General features: G+C 39.5%; 1 protein-coding gene across 1 annotated transcript; it reads left to right on the top strand.

Moving 5' to 3' along the window:
* The first annotated feature begins 606 nt into the window (after positions 1-606).
* Positions 607-19238, top strand: LOC306883793 (phosphatidylinositol 3,4,5-trisphosphate 5-phosphatase 2B-like). The gene is made up of 27 exons (XM_079439279.1): positions 607-1876; positions 3961-4024; positions 5454-5592; positions 6619-6757; positions 6855-6995; positions 7109-7196; positions 7365-7454; positions 7560-7682; positions 7767-7881; positions 7975-8075; positions 8146-8248; positions 8340-8536; positions 8697-8814; positions 8990-9086; positions 12397-12535; positions 12765-12864; positions 12984-13072; positions 13247-13328; positions 13922-14008; positions 14641-14748; positions 14850-14938; positions 15053-15140; positions 15967-16122; positions 16384-16465; positions 16615-17401; positions 17490-17599; positions 17748-19238. Exons 1-27 carry the CDS (start codon positions 1740-1742, stop codon positions 17839-17841), a joined length of 3663 nt encoding a protein of 1220 aa, XP_079295405.1. The 5' UTR covers positions 607-1739; the 3' UTR covers positions 17842-19238.
* Positions 19239-19553: the final 315 nt, after the last annotated feature.

The raw sequence follows: 19553 nt of genomic DNA on the forward strand, positions 1-19553 counted from the left end.
CAGTAGGCTGCTAACAGCAATTCTAGTTGACTTCAAATGCAAATCGGAGCCATGCACGTATCAAAGCAACAGCAAGAGCAGAGGCGGAAAAGTGTGCACAAACATTCAAATTGACATATTCAGGGTGATACAAATAAAGATTATTTACGTTCTGTGATCATTTGTCTTCATCAGCGGCAATCTCAATGCTGGCACCTCTGAAAGCTCCTGCATGTACAAAACCTGCATAAACCCTCATGTGATCTGCTATGGCCTATTGCCACAACATTAAAAACAGACAACACTACGGATGAAGGGTGCGGTAGAAACTTCTAGGGACCGCCTGACTTTCTTCATAGCTACTTAATAGTGGAAAAACAATGACTTTTTATAGCCCACTCACAACAAACAGAGATTTGGGGGTGGAGTGCTTTATTTGTGTTTGGTGGTGAGGTTTGCAGACTGTTTTTGCTGAGTAGTGAGGGATGTTGTTAGTCAAGCAGCTGGAAACAGAAAGAGAGAAGAAAAGGAGGGCAGGAGGAGGGGAAGGAGGACAAAACAAGAGACGCAGAGAAAGGGGGATGATCGTATCCATATGGTGGAGCTTGTGTTCTTCACTTCCTGGACAGAGAGGGAGACGGAGAGAGAGGCTAGAGGAAGAGAGAGAGAGAGCTGGAAAGCCAAAAAGGAGTGAGAGAAAACAACTGGAAGTGTAGCACAGTAACCCAGATCTTCTGAGCTGTGAGCGGATGACCGAGAGAGAGCTGTAGAGGCCGATTCAAAACACGTGACCATGATTTAGTTACAGCGTGATTGTGAATGGGACAGGATGGGTTTTTCTGAAGATCCCTGGGAGGGATAGAAAGAAAGAATGAGAGAGACTGGAAATTTCTTAAGCGTTGCGCTCCGGTTCATGCATCACTGATGACGTGAGGTCACTTAGAGGAATTCAGGTTAGTGTTTTTATTTTTTTCTGCTCTCCTCTTCCTGTCATCTGGAGCTGTGAAGCACTTCCTTCCATTTTCCAGGGGTCCATCCGTTCTGATTTTACGTCTTCAAGACGACCCTCATGGTTTTCCATCTTTGCTTATGGAGCCCAGGTTTAGTTCTTAACCTAAGGCTTGTTGGTGAACCTCTGGCTGGAGTTAACTGTCCTTTAGTGGAGCTTGCAGACATCAGCTGAAGTTCTCAGAGGGGTGTTGCCTTGCCCTTATAAGGCAAAACCAACCGAGTGGAAAAGTATTTGAATTTGTGGTGGTACTGCTCCACTGCCCTTTTCATGTCTGCACAGTCTGGAGCTGGTGCTTGTCTTCACTCTTGGTTCCTCTTCTTGGATATGCTTGCACAGAGGATGTTTGCTGCCAGACAATAGGAGTGTTGTCAGTGGGGTGGGCAGCATGCGTATGGACGCTCCACTCTCACAAGTGGAGTCGGCACAGATCACAAGCGGAGGAGGCCGGTCCTGGATCTGCCCTCAAGCCAAATACACATTCTGCCTTTAAAACGCAAAAGCTCATGGGAAGGCAAACACAATAGACAGTGTAAACAACAAAGCTTTTGGATGTCGTAACACTCTCTCGATCTTATTCTGCATGCTTAGCTTCTGACAGAGAGGGGATGACAGTGTGGACCTCCGGTTTTGGCATCACCGGAGATCAACAGTATCAATATGAGATCTTTCAGCGCTTTTGTGTCAACCTCTCTGGTTTTTGGAAATTAGACTGTAGAATACTCTGCTAGGACGCTCTTTTGAAAGCACCATGACAGCAGCAGCGTGGTACCATCGGGACATCACCCGTGTTCGAGCTGAAGAGCTGCTGGCCCGTGCGGGGAGAGACGGCAGCTTCTTGGTGAGGGACAGCGAATCTGTGCCTGGAGCCTACGCCTTGTGTCTGCTGTGAGTAAAACACTTCAAGAATGGAATACACTACACAACTTCTTCACACAATTGCAGATGAGTAATGAGTCAATGCTAGCTGCCAAAAGGCAGAACATGTTTGCAGATTTTGGGTGGTTAGAATTGAAGGATTTCATCCAAAATGAACATAGTGTACAATATGCACATACTTAGATTTTTTTTATGTTCAGGCTATGCTTTCAACCAGTCAGAGGATATCAAATATGTTTGATATTTTTAGCCAGATTTGCAACACATATAGTCATGCATCTTCTAGCAATGAGGTGTGTGTTTCTGCTTGAGTTTGTTGTGCTCAGAACAACATAGAATTTGTAACCCTGCTCCACAAAAATAAGGGCCAATCTTTTGTAACTGACATTTATACATCAACTGAAATCTGAATAAATAAACTTTCCATTGATGTATGGTTTGTTATAATAGCTATACAGCATTGAAAATATGAAAATCTGGAATCTGAGTGTGCAAAAAAATCTAAATATTGAGAAAATCACCTTTAATTAAAGTTGTCCAAATCAAGTTCTTAGCAATGCATATACTAATCAGAAATTAAGTTTTGATGTATTTACGGTGGGAAATTTACAAAATATCTTCATGCAACATGATCTTTACTTAATATCATAATGATTTTTGGCATGAAAGAAAAATCGATCATTTTGACCTGTACAATGTATTGTTGGCTATTGCTACAAATATATTATGATAAATTTACCTAGAATGAGTTTGGCACCACATCCAGCTGTCTATTCACAGCACTTCCTGGTGACAATGACATTTTAAAGTAAATTGCAATAGTTACCAGGTATTGCCAATAAGTCAATGAACTATTGTAGTCCTTTTCCACAGTCTGGATGGATTTTACAGCCATGTGTCTGCCTTCCCCATCAGGCCTCAGCAGACCTTTGGCAAGATGGTGACTGGGGCTACCTTTCAGATAGTTTAGTACTGTCTATCTCAATGCACACGAGCTCCAGGAGACAAGATCCAGTCTACAGCAGTCCCTCTAGGCCCCAGCTTTATTCAGGCCTTAGTTTCCCCTGTTTTCCTCCTGTCTCTGGCCCCTGTACGAGGGAACAGGCTCCAGTGACCGCACTGCTTTCTCTCCACTGCGGCCCACAGCCAGACACATTCCTGAAGGCTGAGCCCTCCAGCTCCAACTGCTCTCCCTTTCTTTCTCTCTCATTCATTCTCCTTTTCGCTCGTTGTCTGGCTCTGGCTCATTCTTTCCCTTTGCCCTCTACCTCATATCTTCTCTCTGAAACAGTTCACATGCAAAACATCTACTCACACAGTCACACTTCCTCTCTGCGCTTTGTTCTCTTCTTTTAGATTACCTGGAAACACTGAGCTTTCTAATTGTGTCTTCATTGGGCTCAGTTGAATACGTGTTCCAGGTTGTATGGTCAAATGCAAATGTGCACAAATTCTGGTTTATCTAACCTCCTATGGGCACAGAAATATGATCTTTTATGATATGACACATACTGATGGCCTCAGTGACCACATTAACTGGCTGTCTTTTATTTGATTGTGGCCTTGTATATGGTATAAACTAACTTTTACCCTACTTTCAGAATTGAACATGATGCTTTGTGGTGACCATGGAAACCATCAATGTCAGGCGTGCACACGTTGTTTTGTAAAGCCACACAATGTTCCATTTATGTGATTATTTAATGGGTTGGTTGGCTATCTATTTTCCACTAAACATCAGATGAGAAGTTTATCAGAATGTCTGAGCTGATCTCTTCTGTACAAGCTGATGAGATCTTAAGAGGGGCAAAAAGTACTATAAATATGGTACACAGAACATGTGCAGTCTTATGAAGCCATATAAGTAAAAAATAGACTGTAGTTTAAGTTGCTCTTCAGTGAAAATCTAGCTTGACAGTCATGGTCACCATTCAATTTCATTGTATGGAAAAGAGCAGCTTGAACATCCATAGAAGAAAGACATTTACTACATTTTGATAGACATGACAGAATATTAATTTCTGGGTGAACTTCTGCTTTAAGAATATTTATTTTACTGTATTATCTTCAACAGTCTGTCTGTTTGTCCATAGGTTCCAGCGACATGTTCATACATACCGAATCCTCCCTGATGCAGATGGGTTACTGGCTGTGCAGGTGAGCAGACAAAGGACTTTGCTAATCATATGCACAGTCACAAATAAGGAAGTAAATGCAGGCGAAAATTAGGCAGGATACCTTAAATGATGGTTTTACCTTTGAATGAATTTGCAATTTCACATGGAAATTACTTGACACTCATCTAGTTACTTTCACTTCTTCTTCTTCAAAAAAGAAGCGGACTTGTTCTTGTCTGCTGCCTGATGCATGCAGCTGCGTTGTTTCCAATTGACCTCGGTGGCACTCGCTGTCAATAAAATGTTTCACACAGATTCCTCTTGCACCCACGCTCCTGATCCAGTAGGGAATGACTGGAATGGGTTTGTCTGTCTGTGTGGAGATGAAAATATGTGTGACATAATTGTTTCTGTGTCAAAGATTCTGGTCACACAGCAGTACTAGACTGTTGGTCTTTTTGCTAATTCTTATCTATGCACGGATGAAATATGTCAGTGTGTTTCATATAGAAACACTCTACCAATAAGGTTAATGATTGTTTTTAAAACACAGAATGGATAACATATAAATGCACAAGAATCATATTAAGTTGCTTTGTGTTGTGAAAAAGAAGCATTTTCTGAGTATTCTCCCCCTCCCAGTGTCTGATTTCTTTTAATCGCTTTTCAAGAGCTGCACTCTTGGAAGGAAAACATGCTGCTATTTGGAGATTTTAGGGGAAATAATTAAACGTTTTTGCCAAAATGGTTTCATCGACCATGTTTGAAAATACAAGCTTCTAAAAAAAGGCATTCAAAGAGCGGGTTATTTTATTTGTCATGATGCCTGATGGTTTAAGTAGAGAGAGCGAGAGAGTGTGTGTGTGTGTGTGTGTATGTGTGCACTTGTTTGCACAGTGGGTAGCTGGCTAGTGGCTGTTATGTGGCTGGTATGTAGAGTTTGGCAGACGCAAGAATGAGGACATCATAATGTAATTGTATCTTTGGTCCATAAAGCGGAAAAACTTAAATGTTTTGGGAGTTGCCCTATACCTAGACCAACTTCTTGTTGTGGCAAACCTAGTAGTTCTGCATTTTCTGCCTTCCTATTTTAGTTTATGCAGGATATATTGTCTCAAATTACTTTTTGGTGTGTAGGTCTGTTAGAATTCCAAATATTTCTTATTTAATAAAAAGGATAGCCAATTTTAAAATATAAATCAAAAAATGTAAATTATTAAGCTGTGATCAAAAGTTTAAAAACTAAAAAGTTCAAGATCTTTTGGCATACAAATTTTGTAATGACATTTTTCACACTTTTGATAGTATGATTTTTCCTATTAATCTTCTAAAACACTGATCCCACCATTCCCTTTCCACCTTCCCTTAATCAGGAATTGTGAAATTTTGTAAAGCATATTTTTATGTTGTCCTGATCTCTGAATCTGTTTGCCTGTATGTGTTGTTGAGTCATGTGTTTTTTGTTTCAGGCCACACAGGGAGTGCAATTGAATTGTTTCCGTACTCTTAGTGATTTAGTTCTGGGTTATCAACACCCACACAAAGGTCTGGTGGCCCCTTTGCTTTACCCTGTTATGCGTGAATCAGAGCCCAACGATGAGAGCTCAGGTAAGATGGTATGATAAAAGCCTAAACTTACAAAAATCTCTCAAAGAAGTTGTTAGTAGTGTTTTAATTCAGTGTTTGCAGCTTTGAGCTTATAGCATTTAAACTCTCGGGGCAGTTGTGGCCTAATGGATAGAGAGTCGGACTTGTAACCCAAAGGTTGCGGATTCGAGTCTCAGGTCCGGCAGGGATTGTAGGTGGGGGGAGTGAATGACCAGAGCTCTCTCCGCCTTCAATACCACGACTGAGATGCCCTTGAGCAAGGCACTGAACCCCCAACTGCTCCCTGGGAGGCCGCAGCATTTGCTGCCCACTGCTCCGGGTGTGTGTTCACGGTGTGTGTGTGCACTTGGATGGGTTAAATGCAGAGCACAAATTCAAAGTATAGGTAACCATACTTGGCCACATGTCACTTCACTCACTCACTCACTCACTGCTGTGTGTTATGAAGAAGGGACATTTTGGTAGCTATATAGATTACAATGATTCAACGTAGTTTATACAAAACTATTGTGTTTTGGTTGTTTTAGTATAAATTTACTACAATTTGTGTGATCCTGGTTGTATTTGTGCACTATCACTATTTGAATGGTTTCAGAAAACAATGAATAATTTATTACAATATATAAAAATGTTATAAATATTTATCTTTATTATTGGCTACATGGGCCTATAACAGACATTAAGCATACCGATGTATTTCAAACTTAACGGTGAAGGAGTCCATTGTGAAAACAAAAACATCTCCGAACGATTCATTGACTGAGTGAGTCTGATTCAAACCGCTAACTCCGCGATGGAGGCTGATGAATGAATAGTTTCGACTGATTCGTTTAAAAGAACCGGTCCAAAAGAATAATTTGTTTGTGAATCAGACATAATAAAGTGACAGAAAACGCTGTGGCATTTTACACACCTGGAGCAGACGTTATTAGCCTATATTTTGTGTGAGGCTGCTAAAACACACTTCATCCCACAGGCACAACATTCAAATGTTTAAGCTCCAATGCAGGTGTCTTCTTGGTGCAGATGGTGACGATGAGAAGCTAGGTTCAACATTTGCCAACCCTCCACCACGTGCAATGTCCCCTGCAGGCCAGCCTTCATCTTACAGTTCAGGAGCCCCTCATTTACTGCTGCAGAGGCTTCAGGAGCTCAGCCCAAATAGGTACATTCATTCACACATGACCTATGGATCAATATCAAACTTTTGGATCACATGCCTGTATATAAAAATGTCAATGTACCAATGTTTAAATCTGCAGTGCAGGCTGTGAGATTGCCCTGTTACTGGATGAGTATCTGCATGGTAATGTGTGTAAGGACCTGGAGAATGTGAAAGGAGGTGCATCAGGACTGCAACACTTCCAGTGCATCCTCAGCCGAGCATGCGACAGTCTGCACAGGTGCTGTTTCTCTAACATCACGTCCATTCACACACTGCTGCAATAATTTGAAATAATCTCTGAATAATGATTACATTTGTAAGAAAAAGTTATTCATGATTCGTTTACAATAGTGAGATTGACCAGACACTGTCCAGTTTGGAAACCTTAGCGAAAGTATTTGATCATCCTAGTGGCCACCTCACCTTCTCCACAATGCAGGTACAACCCCCTTAAATGTTATTTTTACACACACATATATATAAGGCTAATACACATGAGCATGCAGTGCAAAGACAACAACGACCTGTAGAAGCAAGTTTATAATGCTCTGCTTTGTCTACTTTACCTCACATATTCCTGTTGTCTCATAAACTCTCTTTTTGTTAGAATACAGGGAAGAGCCCTGAAGAAAACATGGATAATCTACTTCACAAGCTCACTACCCTCCGTAACCTGTTGTCATCTCTGGAGAAAAGGGTAGAGACACATGTGACAAAAACAGCATGCAACCACATACATGTCATCCTTTTGCATTTCTGTCTTTATAACAATGTTCTGATAACATTAGTATGTCTTTTTCAGGTTCTCAAAGCTTTGCAAGAAGCTGTAACAAATCACAACTTATCTTTGCAACCATCCACTCCTCTTGAGTCCGTCACAGCCCCCAAAAAACAAGCCAGACCTAATACTGTCCACAGCTTTCAGGTAGCACATTATTGTCTGTTGCTTTGCTCACTGGTAATATGCAAGTGTTTGCATTTATTTATGTGCATGTGTTTAAATGCCAAGGTCAAGGTGGTCAGGTACGGCAGGCAAACAGTGTCGGTAGACATAGACGCAGGAGTGCTGCTGTTTGACAAGAAGACTGGCTCATTCGGCGTGGAGACTGTCACACACGACAGAAGTGAGTTTATCTTGCCTTAAAACTTTAGACACTTCAGTCTCCATTATTGTCATACAAAGCTAGTAAATGGCATCTATTGCTTTTCTGTTTTAGTTGTGCAGTTGGTGAAGATTCAGAGTGGACCTGCCAAGCTGAAAATGATCATAGACAGTTATCACAATCCGCAGAGAGAACTTGTGTTTGAAAGCATGAAGGTGAGGAGAAAGACTTGAATTGGCTAACCTTAAATGGTCTAAATCTGATACACTGATGCGTCTCCCACAGAAACGAGAAGCTTTCTGTCGGCTGCTGCAGCTTATGAAGGCTACGCACTCCCAGCAGTCTGAGCTGGATGTCATCTCTGTGTTTGTGGGCACCTGGAACATGGGTATGGAAATGCAGTATATCATTAACAATAAAAGATATTATGGCCTCAAGCATAATATTGCAGAAAAATGTATTTTGTATTTTGCCTGCAGGGGGCACTCCGCCACCTGGTTCACTTCAGTCCTGGGTTACTTGCTGTGGTCTGGGTCTCACCCCAGATGAGTCCATCGCCTCCCTGCCACATGATATCTATGCAGTGGGCGCACAGGACAACCCGCAGGGCGAGAGAGAATGGGCTGAACACATCAGAGCCACGCTTCGAAGTGCAACCAACATCGACTTCAAACAGGTCTGACTTTATGTAATCAAAATCATCATAGTCCAGAACACTCCATGTTTCTTCTTCATATTTGATCACATATCTGTATGAATCATTTCATAGTATTGCATTAAAATGTGTTCAATTGATGAGAGCATACTGTGAGTGTGTTTGTGTGTTTCTCCTGTAGGTGGCAGTACATTCCCTTTGGAATATCAGACTGGCTGTGTTTGTGAAACCAGAGCATGAAGGACGCATCAGTCAAGTTAACACAGCTAGTGTAAAAACTGGCCTGGGGAACACACTCGGTACAAACCTCTCTTGCTCAAACAAACAAATAGACACACTCACTAACTCTCCTTTTCCACCGTTTTCTCACATCCTTTATATCCTTGTCTTTTAGCCAAGCAAAACAAATCAAGTGATAAATAAATCATATTGATATTTTTAATGTTAAATTATTTTTTTTCTTGGTGGTTACAGGAAATAAGGGAGCAGTAGGAGTTTCTCTTCTCTTTAATGGCACCTCAATGGGCTTTGTGAACTGCCATCTGACTTCTGGTAGTGATAAAGCACTCAGGTATTCACACATATCTTTAAAATAGAGCAGTGGGTTTCAAACATGATGACAGGCTACTGAAGACCACATATCAGCCTAAATATACTTTACAAAGAAGAAGTCGGCACAAATTATCCTTAAGGCTGAAATACATGACACAACTTTTCAAATCTGAACAGATTTTAAAGCACTATACTTTTTAAATGGTTACAGAGAAAAACTGGAACATAAGTGGCTAACCATCGCATGACAAAAGAGAACATAAACGCATGACAAAATATGAAAATATAAAATTATCACAAACAAATGTTAACACAATCTGTTCATTCTATGAGTTGATGAATCAGTTGATTATTTCAATATCTATGAATTATTTATTTAGGTCTGGTTTTTAAACAGCTAATAACTTGCAGACCACAGTTTGAAAACCACAGCATTAGTTACCCTGCTTAAAGCCCCCATGAAAAGTTTTTGGCTTTTAGTATGAATTATGTTATCTATAAGCTAGTGCTTCAAAACAATGACAAACTTCGTATTTAGAAGATATAAGCAGTCAAATATTACAGTCTCTTACTTCTGCCAATATGGATCAACGATTTTGATGACATCACCCTGCACTTCAGCTTCTCATCAGATTTTCTGTCCAATCAACGGCTCTGAAGCGTCTCGCCCCCTACACTATTAAGACACACTGAAAACGGTCACTTGTTCACAGAAGTTAGTATTTTTATATATGCTTTCCATTTGGGCAAATTAACTTTGTTACGCAAACCGCTGCAGCACGCGTACAGTGTGCTCCTTTCTAGAGACACAATAGCGCAGAGTGGATCATATCGGCGCAGACCACAAAATGTATCGGACCTGTTTGAATTGTGCACAGATTGTTATATTTTATAGCAGGGGTGGGCAAACTTTTTGACTCGAGGGCCACATCATATTTTCCACATTAAGTGAAGGGCCGCATAATATGTTTATGACAAATGAAGCTTTGATTTTTTTAAATTGACACTCACTTACTACTGTACTATGTATAGGCTACTTGTACATACATGGCAGTTCTTTTCTTGTACCATCTATTTTTATGAGTACTTTATGACACACAGATAAGTTGCATTGGTGTACAAGTCTATGTATAAGACACATTTTATAATTTAATTCAGAAATAATGTAAAATAAACGAAACGTTTACAAACATTAGAAACATGTTTTTATATTCCCTACACTCCAGAAAAAGCCCTGTAAATTTAGCAGTGTTCAGAATAGAAAAAAGAACGAAAACATAAGTAAAAAACAAACACAAATTATAGTGGAATTCACCATAAACATATATTATAAACGCCCAGCCTTAAATATTTAAAGCGAAACTGAAACTAGCGGCGTGGTTGCTGGAATATGCACAATTTAAACTCGCTTGCCTTTTCTCATTCATCACCAATCCTGATGAGCACGCTTTGCGCTTGACCTTGATTGCTTTATATAAGTCACCTTGGAAATTACAGCACGTTTCAGATGAAAAAACGCGATTTGTAATCCAGAAAAACTACTATATCCATTTTAATAAAAATGTGTGTGGGAAACAGAAGAAGAAATCTACGGAGCCCCTTAGAGCTCATGGTGGTGGAAAGATTTCAGGGTGGGAGGAAAAAATATTTTTCAAATCTTTTGCGTTCTCAGGTTTTGCGAGAGATAACGCAAAAGATTTGAAAAATATTTTTTCCTCCCACCCCGAAATCTTTCCACCACCATGAGCTCTTAGGGGCTCCGTAGAAATCATATCTTTGCAAGATAAAATGACAAATTATTTCCATGTTTTCCCCAAATGACAGCACCCGTGAGCAGGAGGATAACGCTGGCATTTGTTCTGATGCTGGAAAGACTTTTAAGCATTTTTAAAACAGTTCCAATACAAGGCATTTTTCAAAACAAATGAACACTTTCACATTTTTAAAACATGTAACTTATTTACTATTGTGCCAGTTTTGGAGTGTATATAGCTATTTTGACTTTTTAGTTTTTATTCGCTGTGCGGCTTGAACGCGGCGCCTGTCTTTAGTGAAGCCGCGCGGAGAGCCGCTTCTGAAACGCGTCGCGGATCGACTGGAGCGGGCGCGATCAGCTCCGGTGGCTGCGTCGGAGCGGTGGGATGGTGTAAATCCGGGGTTATATACTGCACTAGAGGCTACAGCGCCATCTATTGGATTTGACTGATATTGCATATTGGAACAACTGCATCACGGACTGGACGAAAACGCCCGCTCGGTATTAGAAAGAGTAGAAGCGATAAGACCGGTGCCATGATTATGATCACTACTGTTTTACTTTAGCAACAATTTCCTATCGAATCTAAAGGGGTAATCTATCAGACTGTGGCTGCCATATGCTGTCAGCTTTACCGAGCTCAACAGCTCTGGCCAGACCTTTCATTGGAAATGATGTCAAATTAACACGTAGGATGAGCTTGTTCAAATACACACACTTATGGTCTTTGCACTTGACCACTTGACTACTATACGCATGACGTATTTCCTGTATTTGGCCCAAGTGTTAAAGTGGGTGTGAAGACAAGTGCACATAGAATTTTTCATTACCCGATGGACACACTTATAGTGTTTTAAAAGTGCAAGTGTTTTCAATGCTTTATTTTGATTTTCAATACTTTGCATTTAAAAATATACTTCTAAATGTTTGTTCAGTAACCTCTATAACAGATGACACAATTTAGTAATTATGGTGCTTCTAATTAAATGATAAAGCAGTTGCACATACTAATCTATGTTTCACTTCCAAATTATATGTAATATTTAATGTGAAACATCTAGATGACATTGTGTAACTATCATTCAAAAGTTTGGGGTCAATTTATTTTTATGAATAATTTTATTCAGCAAATACACATTAAATTGATCAAAAGTGACAGTAATGACTTGTACTGATATAAAAGATTTCTATTTCAAATAAATGCTGTTCTTTTGAATTTTCAAGTCTTTAAAGAGCTCTGAAAAATAATGTTTTCACAAAAATATTAAGCAGCACAATTGTTTTCAGCAATGATAATAATAAGGAATGTTTTCTTGACAATCAAATAAGCATATTAGAATGATTTCTGAAGGATCATGTGCCACTGAAGACTTGAATAATGGTTGCTGAAAATTCAGCTTTGCCATCACAGGAATAAATTACATTTTAAAATATATTAAAATAGAAAAACGATTACTGTTTTTGCTGTATTTATGAGCAAATAATTGCAGCTTTCAAAAACATTGTATACACCCCAAACTTTAGAATGGTTGTGTATGTCCGAGTTTTGCATTGTTACTCCTTTTTGTCTTAGGAGGAACCACAACTTCCAAGACATCCTCAGACTCTTGTCTCTTGGAGAAAAGCAGCTGAGCACTTTTGACATCAGCCTTCGCTTCAGTCATCTCTTTTGGTGTGGAGACCTCAACTACCGCCTGGACCTGGATGCACTGGTGACATAGCTTTAGTCCGCTTTACTTCGCTCTAGATATTCATCACTCTTGCTTTACTTATTCCCGCTCACTGCTTTTTATTTAACTGTGATCCATAGCCATTCAAACATTGCTCCAAGGAGAACCCATTAAGCGCACTGAATTGAACTGGGTTGTTCTGTAAATCTTGTGCTCACTTGTATCATATTTTGAAGGTCATCTGTCCCTGAACGAGGTCTCTCTTTTGCAGGACATATTGAAGCATGTTTCAAAGCGAGAATTTGAGGAGCTGATGTGTGCAGACCAATTGACTAGAGAGCGACACAGAAGAAAGGCCTTTTTTAACTTTAGTAAGAACCGTGGCTGCTCTTCTCCTCCCACGGACACCACAGATACATGAGATCAATAGATGTGATTACAGACACTTTAATATTTCATTCTTGATTTTGTTCTTGCTCGCTCTGTTAAGAGGAGGAGAAGATTTGGTTTCCACCCACCTATCGATATGAACGTGGTTCTCGAGACTGTTATCTATGGCAGAAATACAAGTCCAGTGGGGTAAAACTTTTTGTTGTTAATGATATCCTAACATCCTGTTTACACTAATAGTGACCTGTGAATCAAAATGAGTTATATGATTAGGTGTGACAGCATAGAAGATTACAATTACTCATCTCATCCTTCTTGTTTTATATTATTTTGTTTTATTAAAACTATTCAAACTTTCCTCAGGTGCAAGTCAACGGGCCCTCATGGTGTGATAGAGTTCTGTGGAAGTCCTACCCTGAGTCTCACATAATCTGTACCTCATATGGTATGTTACTCCTATTTATTTATATTCTTATTCTCATTAGTGTAGAAGCTTTCTAAAAGAAGAAAGTAATGTGAAATGTAGTCTATGTAACAGCCATGGCTAGACAAAATCCTTTATTGTTTTGCACTTTATCTCGAGGGAAGTAACTAAAACATTGGACTGCTACCCTGCACTACAAAGGTTTACTTTGGGTACGATTGTAGGTCTGTGGTCGACATTCAGAGTCATATCCTGTCTGTCTGTCTGCTCTTCAAACATGTGAATTTAGCCTCCTCAGCAAAGGCCTGCAACAAATATTTTGCTAGTGTATATGATCACAGCCAGCCCTGACCAGATGCTTAGTATTTCACATTACATCACATTAGTATTTTAGTAACTATTTAAATGGAAGCATTCAGTGGAATGGGAATGTGATGTTAAATTAATTAGGTTATTTATTAATGGGATGTTTCTAATGTTCAGGTTATGGTTTGTATATTTTTAGACTCATTAAATAAAAAACTCCGCCCCAATTACAGATTTATTAATAGATTTTCTAAGTATGCACCACAAATAGGCACATATTAAACACATATTTTAACTGATCCTATCAGGATGCACAGATGACATCTTCACCAGTGATCACTCTCCTGTTTTTGCAACTTTTGAAGTGGGTGTAATATCACAGTCTCCCAGAACAGGTAAGGAGTCCTTTTCAGTGTTAAGTCTCTGGCACTGGAATTTTTGACCTTTAGGTCATTGCATAACTCAGGGAGTTATATTAGGGGTTGCTGAACATGCATTTAATTAAGGAACCACCATTTCCCTTTGCCACTGAAAATATATTTTCCAAAGGCTGGTTCATTTCCACAGTACCAGCATGATTAAGCCTAAAATGATTTCAACTTTTAGATCATTCTTAAAGAGTTAGTCCACCAAAAATTGAAATTCTGTCATCATTTACTCACTCTAATTTTGTTCCAAACTCATTGTTCTTCTTAGAAACTCAAATGAAAATATATTTCAAATCAAATCTGAAAGCTCAGAACAAACCACATTGGTTGTTGCATAAGTTCAAACTTTATATGTGAGAACAAACCTTTCAGATTTCGTTGAAAATGTCTTCATTTGTATTTCAAAGATGAACAAAAGTCTTTGGGTTTTGAATGACATGAGGGTGGGAGAATTTTTATTTTTGGGTGAACTAACCCCACAAATACAATCAGCAGCTGTCATAATTCAACAAGTATTTTTTAAATTGAGTATTTGTTTAGTGCTTCTCTTAGTGTCATAACCATCTGACAGTCCTCTTTGTCCATCTCTGCGAATGTAGAATTGGGTTCAGAGAGAGCCAGCTTTGAGCTGGAGGCGATTGAGGCCATAGTGAAAACTGCTAGCAAGGCCAAGTTTTTCATTGAGTTCCACTCACGCTGTCTAGAAGGTATCTTTTGTGCAATAATCAATGTTTCTTTGCCAATCTGTTTCCTTTTGAAACGTCAGGAGGTCATATGATCAATTCTTCTTTCTTCTCCTTCTGTGCAGAGCCTCGTCGCTCTGCTGAGAATGACTCACAGTGCTGTGAGGTACCAGGGTTTCTCAAACTTGGCTGGTCTTCAAAACAGTTCCCCAAGGTTGATACCATTTGGCTCAGTGTGAACATTTGGAGATGTGGTCTGTTTAATAAGGATTTGACACTTTTGGTTGGTACACTAAGTGAAATGTCTCTTTTGTCCTTCTCTTTTCAGCTCCACCCAGTGTTCTCAGATTTAGAGCATCTCCGGGATCAGCACTTGCTGTTATCTGTCAAGTCATGTGATGGCTATGAGTCATACGGTACATGATCAAGCCTATCATGTCTGTTTGAACGAAGTTCTCTGAAACAGTGGTTTGGTTTTTAGAAACAAATACATAATAACCAGGAATATACATATCCTCTGAATTTGAAAAATTGTGGTCATATTGGGCATGTTTACACCTGGTCACTTCATGCATTTTCTCTCATCGGATATCTGTCTGATTTGTTAAAACGCCTCCATTTACACTTGGCCACATAAAGGTGTGTCCGCAAAACCGATATAAATCCAATCTTTAATTCCCATGCTATATGCAAATTTAACCGAGTTCATGTCAATGAAAGCAACAGATATGCACTGCATTTTATTGCTCATCAGCTAATTTCAGAATCAAAGACCGGAACGAGTGGCATCATCACTGAAAAGATAAGTCAGTCTTACTCCTTTTAATGAATATGATTGTGTGTTGAGCATCTGCGACTTACTTTCAGTTTCATTTGTGGCAGTTTGCTTGTCAACTTGTTGAAGAGATACTTGGCTACTCCTCCGCAGCGATGTGTGTTGCATTATTGCTGTCATATCTGGCTATGTCATATAGCCTATAACACTATCTCACACGTTTAATATTTTAACATTTTGGGAGGAGTAAAATTTACATATGTGGTTTCATCAACCAGATGCATTTACACTTGTCCAGTTTTGTCTGGAATGTCTCCTCCTGAAGTGGTTTGTGCGATCGGATTTAAATTCATCCTGAAAGTGTTTTGGCGGGTTTTACACCTGGACTTTTCAGAGAAAACGTATGAAGTTACCAGGTGCATACGGGCCCGTTAATTGTATATGTAACGGGACTTCTGCCATTTCAGGTGAGTGCTGTGTGGCTCTTCGCTCAGTAACTGGGAAATCATCGGATCTATTTGAGACATGCTTGACTCACAGAGGAGACGAGATGGGTTCTATTCGAGGACGAATCAGGGTTTATGTACCACCTGACCGCCGAAGGATCCGGGAAAGGGTCTATGGTGGGTTATCCACATGATCTCACTCTATCATTTCCTCAAATATACCCTGTTTTAGTTCCTCTGCTTTGGCTCTTTCACTTTTCTATCTACCATGGCTTCCTCTTTTGCTGCTGTGCTGCCTGATCTTGTCCAGATGCATTCTGAGACCTTCACTGAAATATGACCCTTAACGTACTGCTCACTGAACACCCAGTGGCTTTGCCACAGATGACTACAATATTTAAACATTTAGACATGAGACATATCTTCTGCACATTGCAGAGTGGCTCTGCATGGAGAAGGATGAGAAGGAAATAATGAAGGATCATTTGTCTCGCCAGTCTTCCTCTGCATTCTCAAACCAGTGAGTAAAAAATAGACATAGGTTAATAAATAGTGTTTACTTTATCTATGGTAAAGTATTTTTATTCACATACTTGTTCAGATGATTGTGTTTCTGCTACTTTTTTCCATTGGACATAACCCTGATTACACTTCATGTTCCTACTGTAGAGCATCATCATCCTCATATATGGCAGCGCCAAACAGCTACACCAATCCTGCGTACTTTATCTTTGAGGGGGTGCCTGTGTTGCGAAGAGCCGAAGAGATTCCCTCATCCGACAAAGAATCCCAAGTGGTATATGCCAAAGATACTGTGATACAGCTCCCTAGAGTGACTGGAGGTCACAGCCATGCCAAAAGGTCTGCTCGGAGGTCTGATTTCACAGAGATTGAGATTCCTGGATCTTTAGCACACTATAAATCATCTTGTGAGACGTCAACTGCCTCCTCTTATCAGCTTTTTCCAGGTCCAGATGTTCCTAATACATCCCCAAACCAAAGACACACCACCTCCTCGAATACATCTTTACTGTTACAGTCACATAAGAACAATACAACACAGGATTCAGTATTATCAGTCAAAAAAGTCACAAACTCCTACATGAACAGTTCTGTTTTTTCTCGGGATATACAGGCGCCACTCAAAGAAAAAGTCAGAAAGGACTATCAAAGGCTACACCAAGATCGGCCCCCGTCAATGAGAAATGGACCAAAGCTGTACCCATATACATCCACAAGCGTTCATGAATTCTCAGTACCTTGTATAATAGAGCAGCAAACTTCAGCCTCAGGAGACAACTCGCTTACAGCCCTCCAAATTGCTAAATCACTGAGTGAGGTAGATTTTCAGCCAGTAGACAGAAAGTACCAGTTTAATCAAATGTCGTCTCAACAAAGGCATCATGGATATAACTATGGTTTAGCTAGTGAGAGAAACTACAGCTGGGAGAAAGAGGTAAGTTGAGTAATTTTCTGATATGGATTATGTTGTTTAGTGCACAGTGTTTAGCTTTGTTGAATACAAAAGCATCATGTGTCCGCAGGTCTTACATGGAGCTCCAGAAACAGTGCGGGAGCTGCTCAGCACTCTGGGTTTGCAGTGCTACACGCTGGACCTCAGCCGTAATGGCTGGGATGATCTTGATTACTTCAGGTAAAGTTGATGTGATGTAGCCAAAAATCTGACATAGACTTCCACATTTGCTTCTGTTCTCAGAGCCATTTGCTTCAGTTAATGATTCTAAGCAGCAATGGTGCTTCGTGAACACATATACGTCAATGTGTGTGCTCTTCTCATGCAGTGGTATTACAGAGGAGGAGCTGTGTGCAGCGGGTGTGTCTAACCCATCTCATCGACGAAGAATTTTGGAGAACCTTCCCAAGATCTGGGACTGAACTGAAAAGACTATCAGGTGTCATATCAGGAGACCATAAATGACAAGTTCAGTATTTGTATTATTAATAATAATTTTTTTTACTCTTCTTTGTAATTTTTCAAGTTTAAATCCATTCATAATAAAGTTCATGTCACAATGTGTTCATTCTGTCCCTGTGGTCCTAAACATACAGTGTGGAATAAACTACAGTCCTTATTCTAACAATCCAAACAAATCATATCTATCACTAAAACCCAGACTCTTTAATTGCTTACTTTAGCATTGAGCATCTTGATATTTGTACTTAGTTGCTGTGTATGTAATAGCACAAGTCAACCTTGTCTTATCTGAGCATTAGCTGTGAAATGTTCTGGTTCAGTACCTTGTCACTGCTTGCCTATATCCCTGTTTTTAGTCTAGTTACTGGATGTATTCCTAGGAGACCCCTTGCTATAAATTACCCTTTTAAAAGTGCATAAACCAATTGTTTGCTAAAGGAGTCAGCTGAGCCTTTTAAGAGGAATACATATTTTACTATTTACCCCAGGGACTTAATTGCAGTGATGCTGTTCTCCCATTTACTTAAGAGATAAGCTCATGGATTTTTAATGCTTAATTGAACAAACAATGATTTCCAGTGTGGTCTTACATCGCTGGGCCAACTGTAAATATAACCTGCAAAAAGAGGTAACAGAATAAGCACTGTTCACATTTTTCCTGAACATCATAGGTGTAAAATGATGTTCCACAGGGATTTAATACACATTGTAAAATGTCAGCCTATTTGTTTTTATTCATGTAAAGCTATAAAACCAACTAGCTATGCTTAATTTATGATGTTACCTTGACGTTCACTGAATTCTCCCACCTCCACAGTCCTAAAGCCTTTATTCTTGCAATTGTATATCTGTAATTTGATAAATTATGTAACATTCACTTTAGATTATGGTGGTTTTATAAAAAGTCGCAGAAAAAAAAATGATTAAAGGGTGATTTTTTATTTTATTTTAAATCTGTACTATTCAGTGTAAATATTTGATCATTTTGTAAACTTGAACAAATATGGTACAGAATATTGTTTGTATAGAAACAGGATCTTTGAGAACTATGTTTGCCCTGGGATAGAGCTGACTCTTAGACATATCAAAAACAATGAGTCTGGAGTTTTTGTAATGACATCAAAATGTCCTAATGTTGTCCAGAGACATGTCTTGCGCAAGTGCAGTAATCTGATAGAGAGATAGATGGAGAGATGGATGGATAGATCTAGACAGACAGAAAAATATGAATTGGAGAAAGTTCAGTGCGAGTTCACATCCTTGTGTGCTCTCGGCTGAAGAAGGCATCTCAGTGAGTCTGGCTATTACATAATTTTAATGATAGCTTATCACAAATAAACTTCCTCTCTACTCTTACAGAAAATGTCCCTTTTTATCACTCAAGTAGTTTGTGGCTCTTCTTGACTCTTTATATCTATCTGCTTTTCCGTGACACAAAGGAAAGTGGGCGTAGTAGTCATTTATTCTGCACTGGCCTGCCTAACTTCACTTGTCAGTTATTAGATTATTATGTAGCCCAGAGATGAAGAGTGAAACTGAGCTGTATTCCTGGTGACGTACAGTTTACATCACATTACTGAATCATTGTCCCACTCATATTACTGTACAATTTATGCAATTTCCCATAACTCCAGCTCTTGGATTAACCATCAGATCAGCACTGCAAAGGAAG

The sequence above is a fragment of the Barbus barbus genome (assembly GCF_936440315.1).
Source record: "Barbus barbus genome assembly, chromosome: 17".
NCBI lineage: Eukaryota > Metazoa > Chordata > Actinopteri > Cypriniformes > Cyprinidae > Barbus > Barbus barbus.

Bases quoted from the DNA above. Each gene is read 5' to 3' on its own strand.
- LOC306883793 (XM_079439279.1), top strand. From the start codon at position 1,740: ATGACAGCAGCAGCGTGGTACCATCGGGACATCACCCGTGTTCGAGCT. The intron at 7,197-7,364 runs GTACAACCCCCT...TCTTTTTGTTAG, and splicing joins TCACCTTCTCCACAATGCAG to AATACAGGGAAGAGCCCTGA. The intron at 14,939-15,052 runs GTTGATACCATT...TTCTCTTTTCAG, and splicing joins CTTCAAAACAGTTCCCCAAG to CTCCACCCAGTGTTCTCAGA.